We start from the raw sequence: 12,654 nt of genomic DNA, 5'->3' as shown, positions 1-12,654 counted from the left end.
TAAAAAACTTTTAAAGGCATAAAACAACAACAGAAAGGCACAGAGAATGGCTACCATTCACATCAAAACCTGTTTCTCAATTGTCCCACAACATAAGCAACATTCCATATAACACCCAACAGTGCAAAAGTGCAGGTGAGTTATCTTTTAATAAGAGAATACAAACAGCAAAATCATGGCCAATGTGCCTATGATGCGCTTCTAAGCAACAGTAAAAAAGCAAAGTATCTGGAGAAGCAAGGGCAAAGAGGATCCACTGAAAGTGCCTAGGCACCATCAAGCTGTGAAACCTGCATGATCTGGTTCCTGTTTCTCTCTTTGGTCTAAAACAAATGGGACGTGACTGACTACAAAGGCTACTTCTGTTGCTGTAGAGCAGGGCACACCAACCTTTTTGAATCAGTAGGCATATTTTGAATTTTGAGAGTACTGTGGGCACCAGTCATAAAATGGCTGCCATGGGGAATGGCAAAACATAAATGGCTGCTCTGGGGGCCTGGCACAGTACAAGAGAGTACAGTCACTGCCGCTTTCCCATGCACCGCACTCAACTGCATGCTTAGCAGTATGTCTTGATTGTTCTGTTTCTTCCTCCATGATCAGCTCAGCAGTGGGACTCAGCTGCATGCCATTTTCACTGCTATTGAGCCGCAAACTCTGATCATGGAGAGAGATTGTGGGAAGGGGAGATTTAAGCCCTTGCCCTACTCAGCGCATTGGAGGTTATAACTCAGCAGAAGAGGAAAAGAGGGCTGAGGAGAAGGAGTGGGGCCTTAGGAGAGGCCAGTGGGATCAAGGATCCCCCACCCTCGGTCTACACACTGACAGGCAGAGGCTCTCCAGGATTTCAGATGGAAGCTTTTCCCAGCCCTATCTGAGACTGAACCTGCAATGTGCTTCACCACTGAGCTTTCTGCTTTCCCCTGTGTTCTAGTTACAAACATATGCTGGTTATGGGCAAAATAGTTTAGAAAAAATGCTGAAATAAATCAGAGATGGAATGATTGTCAAGTTAAGGCACTATAAGGTTAATAAGATGGTAACTTCCAAATGTGAGGTACTGGTATCCAGTATTATTACAGATCTGAAAACCACAAGATTTGATCCATTTGCAGTGCAGTTTTACTACCATGCAAAGCTATGGAGGTCCTTGTAAGGCTCTGCAGAGATTCTGTTCCCAACGACGCCTTGGTAAACTTGCATCTAGTGCTCAGAAGTTGAATGGCAAAGAAAACATCAAAGGTCTGATATTGTAAAGAACAAGGAAAGTTCATGTAACAGAAGGGGCAGGGGCAGAAAAACAAATAATCTGTTGGGTCCAGGATCAATGGTATCAAAAGCTGCAGAAAGATGGAGTAGAAGAAGCAAGGTTGCACCTCCTTGCCCCTCTCTTGATGGTCACCCATCAGAGTAGCCAGTGCCATTTTGGTCCAGAAAACCTGAACCTGGACTGAAACGGGTCTAGACCATGGGTTGGCAAACTAAGGCCCGGGGGCCAGATCCAGCCCAATCACCTTCTAAATCCAGCCCGCGGATGGGCTGGGAATGAGCGTGTTTTTACATGAGTAGAATGTGTCCTTTTATATAAAATGTATCTCTGGGTTATTTGTGGGGCATACAAATTCGTTCATCCCCCCCCCATATAGTCCAGCCCCCCACAACGTCTGAGGGATGGTGGACTGGCCCCCTGCTGAAAAAGTTTACTGACCCCTGGTCTAGACAATGAGTTACATCCAATAATGCCGGCAGCTGCTCTGCCACAAGCCTCTCAATCACCTTCTTGAAAAAAGGTTGATAACTATTGCAGATGAGTGGGTCCAATGCTGGGTTTCTTTAGATGTGGTAACACCACTGCCTCTCTCAAAGCAGTGGGACCACTTCATTGCATCATGATGCGTTCACCACACCCTGGATCCATCCCCTGCCAGCAAGATTTTATTAATCATAAGGGACAGGACAAGAGAATCTATGTTTCTGTATGGTCTGATGTATTGCTGCAAACACCCTGACAATATCCTCAGGTCACATCAACTGAAATTGATCCCACAAAACCGTTCGAGACACAGCATTGGACACCTGACATATTTCTGCACCAATTATGGCATCAAGAACAACTTAACCATTGAAGCGCCTCAAAAACTCTTCACAGTGGGTCTCCAAATGGTCCATGGAAACTCTCTCAGGGGCCAGTAACCTACCTTCCTTCACTTATCCTACCTTTTGATGCCCACTGTGCCCTTTTTGCTCTTTGTCCTCTGCAAAAGAGCACCTCCCTATACTAACTTCAGCTTAGGTCTACTGAGCCTAGAAGTCCAACTATAACTTATAAACCAAACTTATAAACCAAAACACAGGACCCAGTGTCTGGTTTGGTCAATGTTATGTGTGCTGTTAGAAAGTCTGGGCTACTTTCTAATAGAAGCACATATGAAAGGGAATTTTTGAAAGTGAACAACCAGCTCACAAAGCTGAAGTCATTGGAAAAGTGGAGACTTTGGCATAGAAGCGACATGAGGTAATCAACCATCCAAAATAACATCCAGCAAAGGGGTAAATTTTAATACTTTTTAATGCTTTTGTGAGTACCAGAGTGCCTAGAACCATCTCCAACTGTAGGAATGTTACATTCTCTCACAGGAACACATCAACATCAAGCTCTATTTTTGTTAACTGCACAGGCATTGTAAAGCTCCTGAGCTAGCTTGTGCCAAACAAAAACCATGCAACACATGGTCATAACAAAACAACAAAAAACCAGAAGGCCCAGAGCTCTTTAGATGATATTCTCTTAAGTTTCCCACTCCGAAAATGTGTACCACCAAATCCAGCTTTTATCCCCAGTGGCAAATATATATGCTATTAAATATATATATTTAAATATTTCTCTCTAGCATAAAAAAGCAGCCAAACTACAGCAATCTAAGTTAAACATATCAGACACCATCTGAGTGGAACAAACCAGAGCTATATTCACCTTCTTACAGTAACTCCACTTACAGTAACATTGTTCTCTGGAAGCAAGCACAGGGTTAGAGAGACCTGACTGCCTCAAACACAAATATGCTATTCCAAAAGACGATGAGATGAGACAAAATCTAAAGTCGGGCATTAATAAATGAGGGTACATCTCCTCCTGGGATACTGAACCTTTCTGTGCCTCTAAAATGTCGAAAATGCTGAGAATCTTTTGTAAAAGCCCTCCAACATTTGCAAATCCCACGTCCGTCCACCTGCCTCTTACTCCTAAACAGACTCGAGGGCATAGATGGGGAGGTGCCATTAGACATCGGAGGAGGTAGGCAAATTGGGGGAACCTGCAACCGCTCCCTGGGGAGAAAGTCTCTGCCTAGGCAGAGCGCCCCAGAGTTCGCTCCCCGTACGTGTGGGGCGCCTGGGCGAAGAAGCCAGCGCGCCCCGCCCCAAGAGCCCCTCGCTTCGGAGCGACTCACTCCGGACAGGCTTCCTTCCTTTCCTGACGGTGCCGCCCATCGACTCCAGACCCCGCGCCGAGGCTGCCGCCGCCGCCCTTACCCCGTTGGCCGCCGCCATCTGCACCACCAGCTCGACGGCCGTCCGGCTGAAGTACCTGCCGTCGCTGCCCACCACCATGGTGCAGCCCTGGCGGTCGCGGAGGTCGACGGACGACAGCACGCTCTGCACGAAGTTGGGCAGGTAGTTGCGCTGACTCTCGAAGACGGCCGTGGGTCTCCGCAGGCCGCCGCCGCCCGTCGGCTTCTGGTCCTCGAAGGGCGCCGTGGGCACCGTCAGCACCGGGATGGGGCTGCCCTCCATGGCGCCCTCGGCCGCAGCCCGGCCTGGCGCCTCACATGCGAAGCGCCGCCGCCGGCACAGCCCTCCTCGCCCGCTGCGGGCGGCGCGGGAAAGAGGCGCTTCGGGAGACGCCGCTCCGCCCGGCGCCCGGCGAAGCAACTGTCCGCTTGGGAGCAAGGGCGCCGGAGGGAGGGAGGGAGGGAGGGAGCAGCCGAGCCCGCCTTCGCCAGCGGCGGCGGCAGCCTCGGCCAATCAGAGGGCGGAAAGAGAAGGAACTGGAGGCGGCGTGAAGCCCATTGGTTGGCGGGGATCCCGCCCTGTCAATGAATTGCGACTAAAGAGCTCCAGGCTAGAAGCCCAGCCGTCGAAGCCTTCACTCACACGACCTCCACTTTTATTTATATCGGTTGGGTAAAGGGATGTATTGTCAAGTTCCTTTTTAAAAAAATGTTTTATTTTCATTTTTAAAACAATATTCTTATACATTCACATCATTTTTAAATTGTACACTTCTGGGATTACTTAAATCCCTCGGACCTCCCCCCACCCCCACCCCTGGTTTCCAATTTCCCCCTATTTCTATCACATCTAATTACGTTTTTCTAATCCATTTTATTGCTTTTTTTTTACCTTAAATCATATTACATTATAAGTGTTATAACAATCCTGCTAAGGTTTTTTTTTTAAAAAATTCTTTTTATTAAATAGCTTTCATAACACAGACATATGCAAAACAGAAAAAAGAAAAACAATTAAAGAAAAAACAACACAAAGTACAGCTGCACACTGAGCACAGTAACCAGTGAATTAAAGAAAAAAAAGGCACTAAAAAGAAAAAGAGAAACCGGAAAAATTAAAAAAAAAAGTGAAAGAAAAAACTTAGTGTATATAACAGTTAACACCCATCACCTGACCTCCTTCCCTGCTGATTTCGGGTTTCCAGTTTTAATAGTTTCCTTTTTACAGCTGGTGTTGGTATTTAGTTTGTACACCGGAAGTTTTATACCAGACCTGCTATAGTTGGTAAGTTTCCAAAATTTCCTCATATATAAGCCATAAATTTGTTCCAATCTTCATTTAACTTTGCACTTTTTTGGTTTCTAATTCTTTGCGTCATTTTTGCCAATTCGATGAAGTCGTATAGTTTTAATTGCCAATCCCTCACCGTTGGTATAGTTGTACTTTTCCAGTTTTGGGCGATTAGCATTCTGGCCGCTGCCATTGAATATTGAAATAGGGTTTTATCTTCTTTCTTTATCTCATCTCCAACAATCCCTAGTAAAAAGGCATCTGGTTTTTTGGGGAATGTGTATCTAAATATCTTTTTTAACTCATCATATATTTGATTCCAAAAATTTTTCATTACCTCACATGCCCACCACATATGTATAAAATTACCTTCTTTTGTTTTACATCTCCAACAGGCCCTATCTCCAGTCCTATACATCCTACTTATTTTTTCTGGTGTTAAGTACCATCGATATATCATTTTTTCTAAATTTTCTCTAATTGCAGCGCTTGCCGTGAATTTCATTCCCTCATTCCACAATTTTGCCCATTTCTCATATTCTATGTTATGTCCCAAATCTATCGCCCACTTGACCATGACTTCCTTAATTTCTTCGTCTTTTGTGTCCCACTCCAGTAATATGTTATACATTTTAGACAATAATTTAGATTTACTCTCGATTATCTCAATCTGAAATTTAGATTTCTTTTCGTTCATTCCTATTTTTTTATCTTCCGTCCATCTTGCGTTAATCTGATGATACTGTATCCAACCCGTCAGCTTCTCTTTTAACTCCTCGTATGGCCTTAATTTCCAGCTATTTTGAGATCTAACTAGTAAATCTTCATATGTCAATCTTTGATCTTCCTGGTTTATTTTTTTAATTGTTAGGATATTTGTTGGGCATAACCACCAAGGTGTTTTCCCCTCTAGCAATTTTTTATTTTTTTCCCAAACTTCATACAGGGGGCCTCTGATAATGTGATTCGAAAATCCTTTATGGGGCTTCTCCTTATTTGACCAAAGGTAGGCATGCCAGCCGGACCTATTATCTGCCCCTTCGAGATCTAATAAATCGGTGTTCTCCAAGGTTATCCATTCCTTAACCCAACATAAACAAGCAGCTTCGTAATATAGTTTTAGATTGGGGACTGCGAGCCCTCCTCTCTCCTTTCGGTCCGTGAGTAATTTAAACCTGATCCTTGGCCTTCTTCCCTGCCAAATGAATCTTGAGAGAGTTTTCTGCCAGTCTTTGAATATTTTGGACCCTCTAATAACAGGAATATTTTGAAACAGAAACAGCATCTTAGGGAGTATATTCATTTTTATAGCCTCCATCCTACCCAGCCAGGAGAGGTTAACTCTGTTCCAAACATCCAGGTCTTTTTTGATTTTATTCCACGTTGCCGAGTAGTTGTCTTCAATCAGGTTTATATTTTTTGGTGTGAGCCATATTCCTAAATATTTTATTTTTTTTGCCACTTTAATTCCGTTTTGTCTCTCTAATTTTTCTTTTATATCGTTACTCAGATTCTTTATCAGCATTTTGGTTTTAAATTTATTCAGTTTGAAACCAGATAGTCTACCATACTCCTCTAAGACTTCCAGCGCTCTACCCAGACTTCCTTGCGGCTCTTCCAAAGATAACATCAGGTCGTCCGCATAAGCTTTTAGTTTGAACTCCTTTGATCCAATTTTTATCCCTTGTATCTCAGGCATTGATCTTATTTTATTCGCCAAAACTTCTAAAACTATGATGAATAGGAGCGGGGAGAGAGGGCAACCCTGTCTTGTTCCCTTCTCGATCTTGAATGTGTTTGTAAGGTTATTATTTATCACCAGTTTAGCAGATTGGATTGAGTATATTGCCTGTATTCCTTTCATAAATTCTCCCTCTATCCCTGCCTTTTCTATGGATTTTAATAGAAACGACCAAGAGACGTTATCAAACGCCTTCTCGGCGTCTATGAAGACCAGAGCTGCAGGGATATCATTATTAATCTCCAAGTGTTCGATTATGTTTATAACATGTCTCACGTTATCTTTCAGAAACCTATTTGGGAGGAAACCCGATTGGTCCTTGTGGATTAGATTTGTTAAACATCTTTTCAATCTGTTTGCCATAATTTCAGCGTATATTTTGTAATCATTGTTGAGCAAAGATATTGGCCTGTAATTCTTCATATTCAGTTTATCTGTGTCTACTTTGGGGATTAATGTTATGAAGGCTTCCCTCCAGGACTCGGGTATCTTCCCTCCTCTCAAGATATTATTCATCGTATCACAAAGCGCTGATATCAGTTGGCTTTCCAAAACTTTGTAATATTTGGCCGAAAGGCCGTCCGGTCCTGGTGCCTCACCCAATTTCATTTTTTTATCGCATTCTGTATCTCATCTGTGTTTATGGGTCTGTTTAATTGGCGTCTTTCTTCCTCTGTGACAATCTTCCCTTTACATTTCTCTAAATATCTTTCTATTTGGATTGGGTCCTCTTCTCCTTTCTTATATAGCTCCTCATAGAATTTAAGAAAATTATTTTGTATTCTTTTTGGGTCTACTATCAGTTCTTCCTCAACCATTATTTTGTTTATCACATTTTGTTTTTGTCTTTTTCTCAATTGCCAGGCCAGAAATTTCCCCGTTTTATTCGCTGATTCAAAATATCTTTGCCTCATTAACTTAATTTTCCATTCAATTTCTTGGTTCATTAACATCGAGTATTGTGTTTGTAATAATTTCGTTGTTTGTAGGCTTTGTTCATCTTTCGGGTATTCTATTAATTTTTTCTCACACTCCCTTAGCTGTTTAAGTATTTCCTCCTTCTTTTGCTGTCTTATTTTCTTCTTATAATTGTTTTGCTGAATGAAAAAACCTCTTATAACCGCTTTACTAGCATCCCATGCCACTTCTATGTTTGTTCCTGTGTTAAGGTTTAGGTCAAAATACTCTTTTAACGTGGCTTTGGCTTTTTCAATAATCTCGTCATTATCTAATAAATATTCATTCAGCCTCCATCTGAAACCCCCCTGCGATGTTCCTTTTATCTCCAGTGTTATTGAGTTATGATCAGAAAGGGTTCTCGGTTGGATTTCACATTTCGTGGCTCTTAAGGTGAGTTCCCTCGAGGTCCAAATTTGGTCTATTCTGCCCCAGCTTTTATGCACCTCTGAGAAAAAGGTAAACTGCTTTTCTGTTGGATGCTTGTGTCTCCATATATCTATTAGGTCCATATTTTCTTCCAGGTCCTGAAATGTTTTTGGTAACTTTCCTTGGTTTCGTTTTCTCTTTTCTGAGTATCTGTCAATTTCCGGTGTCGGCACTGCATTAAAGTCTCCCAGTAATATCATCTTGTCATTTCCTAATTCTAATATCACTTGTTCTAATTTCCTAAAAAATTCTGGCTTATTTGAGTTTGGCGCATATATGTTTACCACATTAATCTTTTCCCCCTGGAAATTGATTTGAACCCCCAAAATCCTTCCTTCTTCATCCTTATAAATCAATTTAGGTTCCCATTTTTCATTGACATATGTTGTTACTCCTTTTTTTTTCTCTGCCGTGGAGTTTATAAATTCTATTCCTAAGTTCTTATTTACTAAAACGTGCTTGTGCTTTTTGGCTACATGAGTCTCTTGTATACAGATTACGTCCAATTTTTTCTTTTTCAACATGTTTACAATTTTATTCCTTTTAGTTTATTCGTTCAAGCCGTTCACATTCCATGTTAAGATTTTAAGATTCATTATCACTTTTATCTAACAATAAGTCAGTAATTTACTGGTTTAAGTTTTACCAATTTAAATTCGGGTGGTTTTGTCCTCTGTTTCTTCTTCTTCCTCACCCTCCTCCTCCTCCTCTATCTCCTCCCCCTCCCCCCACCCCCCTCCCCCCACCCCCTCCCTCCGTCCCCCTGCCCCCTTCCCCCCTCCCTCCCACTCCTGCACCGGCCCTCTCTTCTCTTTCTCCACTCTTCCCTCCAACTCTCTCCTCCACCCCCCCCGAGATCTTTATCATATCTACGTAAAAACTTACTGACTTCCTGATTGTCCATTATCTTGAATCTTTTCCCCTTGTAGAAAAAGGAAATCCCTTCGGGGAATTCCCATCTATGTTGTATACCATTCTTTTTTAGAATGTTAACTATCTGTTTGTAGTTCTCTCTCTTACGAAGGAGTCTGATTGGTATTTCTTTAAAAATGATAATTGGTCTTCCATCAATTACCAATTTCTTCTGGTAACTTTCCCTTAAGATTACGTTTCTCATCTCTATCGATTTGAAGATCACTAAACAATCTCCTGGAACCTTTTTCAGTCTGTTATGCTTAGGTCTTATTTTTATCCTAAAGACGTTTTCTATCGTTTGTGCCATTTCCTCTTCTTTTAATGCTAACCACCTCGCCAGTTCCTTAATCATTTTCTTTTTAATGTCCTCCTCCACCTCTTCTCCCACTCCTCTGAACTTTAAGTTTAGCTGTTTTTGTTTCATTTCCATCATTGCTAAGTTGTCCAGAACTTGGTCTTGACTCTTACTCAGCTCTCCAAAATTCTCCTTTGTTTTCTCAACTTCTTTCCTCTGGTCTTTCATCTCTCTTTGTATCTTTTTGTTTGAGTCTTCTAAAGCCTTTGTTCTGGTCGTGAGTTCATTTATTCTGTTTGACATTTCCCCTACCACCCCCTCTATTTTCTTATCAAAAGATTCCTGCATCTCTCCTAGTTTTTTTTCCATGTATGTCTCATTCTGTTTAAATTCCTCTTTTATTTTCAACCATAAAGCATCTAGGTCTCTAATTTCCTCTTGTTTCGAGGATTTCCTCTCTATTGGTGTTCCTGCTGACTTCTTCCCATCCTTTCCCGCCATCTGCCCAGCCCACATCCTCCCTCCCTAAATTTTCAATTATATACAAGCTTAAGAGTCCTTTAGCTCTCCCCTAAAGGGCGCACAATCTTTGGTAGTTTTAGTAATCTCAGCGGGGGGTGCTGATCTACCCCTTGGACAGGGCAGGGTAGCGTTACTACATTCCACCGTCAAGTCGTCTTAAAAAGCCCTATCCAAGTCCGCAATCAGCGGCAATCCCCACGTTATAAATGGTGGCTTGGCCCAACCAAGTCTTGTTCAATCCCCTTATTTAGGTCTCAGCTACTGTTCGTCGGAGAGCATACAAAATCACAGCTTATAATCAGCTTAAAGGGTTGTCATACATAAATGTAAAAATACTGTAATTAGAGGGGAAGAAAAAGAAAAAAAAATAGAGGAGGAGGCCAAAGGGAAAGAGGGGAGAAAGGGAAAAGGTGGAGAGGGAAGGGAAGATGGGATGGGGGGGGTAGAAAAGGGAAAGGAAGGAGAAGGGAAAAAGCGAAGGGGAAAAATGAAAGTCATTTTTTTTTCAATTTTAAAGCACGTCAGAGGGGGGAGGGGAGGCGGAAGGGGGGCCAGTCCGGTATCTCAGGATATGCTGATTCACCGTGGAGGAAAGAAAAAAGAAAAAAAAATCTAAGTTGAACTTCAGCTTTCCAACAAGCGTGGAGAAGGGAGGTGAGGTTTCTACCCCCCCCCCCGGAGAGGTGTTCCGCACGTAACACAGGTCCGATAAAGAGGGGGGGGGGAAACAAGAAAAAAGGAGGAGAACGGAAGCGGCAGTCTTCGTAGCACGTAGCACGGACTAGATCCCAATGTGTTGCTAGGTCCTTTAACATCCAGCGGGAGTACCTAAAATCCAGCAGAGTTGCTGCCCAGCGGGGATAGATACTGGGGTGTTGTTTGTATACAGATTTTGCGCGGGGCTGTCCTCCCGCGGTTAGTAAAATGCAGGGAAAGGCTAAGAAAAATATCAAGGGCCTCTGAGAAATAGGGAGGGGAGGCAATAGTCCGAGTCTATTTTACGCCACTAACAAAAGCTGGTGGGTGACGGTGGGGGGTGGAAGGAGCTGCTCCTTCAGTGCCACTTTAGTCCGCTATCTCCTCTCCCCCTCCTCTCCCCTCCTTCCTTTCCGTTTCTAAGTATCGCCTCCGTTCGCTCTTCTCAACGTTTCCTTTAAGCAATCTTTTCAAGCCCCTCTGCTGTAACCGCCAAAACGATACAAAGTCTCTAGGGTTTCCTCAAATTAGTTAGTTTTCTGCTTGGTTACTTTTGCCCCGCGGAGCCTCCAACGGGGACTTTCCCTTCCATGTTTCTACAGCGGGTGAGTGAGAGTTTCTTTGTTTCACTCTTCCGATGTTAGTCCCAGCGCCATCTTAAATCCGAAATACAGGTCGGGCTCCTTAACTTAATCTGTTGACATCCGTCGCTCCTTGGGCTCTATTTCCAGAGTATCTCCATATATTTATCACTCTGCTCCAAGGGCAACTATTCTTAAGATTACGGAGATCTGTCGCCACTCTCAGTGAGAGCTAGAAGCATCACTGTACAGGGTCCGCAGGGCTTACCGAAAATGCGTCGCTCGGTCCCATCATACTCGGGTCTTCTCCCAAAGGTAGAAAAAAGACCCGGAGAAACTCCGGGACCCCTCCGACGCTGCCGGTTGCGTTTCCCTCAAGGGGGCCCCCCTTGAGGTTTTGGGGTCGCAGTGCCTTTGCGTTGCCCCTCGAAAAACCCTGTGCAGTTCAGCGAGGTTGGGCTGCAACTTCACCGCGCTCTCATACTGCTGGCGATCCAAACCGGAAGTCCATCCTGCTAAGGTTTTCAAGTATCTACAATGGTCTTTAAGATATTCTATAATTTTTTCCACTCTTGACTAATGTTTTATCATCTTCCCTGTCATCTTTGCCATTTTGACGTAGTCCATCATCTTGGTTATCCACTCTTCTTTGGTTGGGGCTTTCTCTTCCTCCCACTTCTGGGTGAGTAGCATTCTTGTGGCTGTTGTTGCATGCATGCATGCATGCATGCATAAATAAATAAATAAATAAATAAATAAATAGTCTTTTTAAATATTTTGGTATTTTGTCTCCTGTTAACCCTAGTAAAAAGGCTTATGGTTTTTTGATAAAAGTTATCTTAAACATTTTTTTCAATTCATTATATATTATTTCCCAGAAGTCTTTTACTGTTTTACATGTCCAGCACATGTGGTAGAAAGTACTTTCTTTATGTTTACACTTCCAGCATGTTGGAAGTGTTTTTATACATTTTTGCTAGTCTTACATCATTTTCATATAGTTTTCTTTCAGTGTACAACAAGCTGTAAATTTTATGTCCTCTTTCCACAACTTCTACCATAAGCTAAATTGTATATTATTACTACATCTTTTGCCCAGTGTATCATTACAGCTTTAACTTCTTCATCCTTAGTGTTCCATTCTAACAGTAGCTTATACATTTTTGATAATAACTTCTCATTGTTCTCCAATAATTCTTTTTCAAACCTTGAGAATTCTTTCCCAAAGCCCACTCCTTTGTCACTCCTAAATATGTCACTTAATTGGTGATATTGTAGCCAATCCGTTAATAAGTACCTTATATCATCATTTTTTTCAATTTCAATTGATCTTCCACTTCAGTTAACAGCTTTTTGTAGGTTGCCCATTGCCCTTTCATGTTAATTTCTTTAACGGGTATCGCTTCTAATGGGGAAAGTCATCATGGCGTTTTATTCTCTAATAAAATTTTATACCTTTCCCATACTAGATAAATTGATTTCCTTATAATGTGGTTCAGGAATCCTTTGTGTTCCTTCGTTTTCCTATACCATAAATATGCATGCCAACCAAATCTATTATCATCATGCCCTTCCAAGTCTAATACATCCACATTTTTAAATCATCCATTCCCATAGCCAGCAGAGACAGGACACTTCATAATATAATTTCAAGTCTGGTAGAGAGAATCCGCCACTTTCTTTAGCATCTGTTAGCTGTTGTTGTTTAGTCGTTTAGT

At 42.3% G+C, this 12,654-nt stretch overlaps 1 protein-coding gene across 1 annotated transcript in view; it reads right to left on the bottom strand.

The window, feature by feature from the left end:
- Positions 1-3,946, bottom strand: part of PGM5 (phosphoglucomutase 5) — a 118,816-nt gene extending 114,870 nt beyond the window's left edge. Inside the window, exon 1 of the mRNA XM_083702042.1 lies at positions 3,532-3,946. Coding sequence (XP_083558168.1) covers positions 3,532-3,792 — 261 coding nt within the window. The 5' untranslated portion in view covers positions 3,793-3,946. The remainder of the gene's footprint in view (positions 1-3,531) is intronic.
- Between the last annotated feature and the right edge of the window lie 8,708 nt (positions 3,947-12,654).

Source organism: Podarcis gaigeae, assembly GCF_964106915.1.
Source record: "Podarcis gaigeae genome assembly, chromosome: 11".
Lineage (NCBI taxonomy): Eukaryota > Metazoa > Chordata > Lepidosauria > Squamata > Lacertidae > Podarcis > Podarcis gaigeae.
The sequence above is the reverse complement of the archived record's forward strand: the minus strand, read 5'-3'. Positions and strand labels throughout refer to the sequence as shown.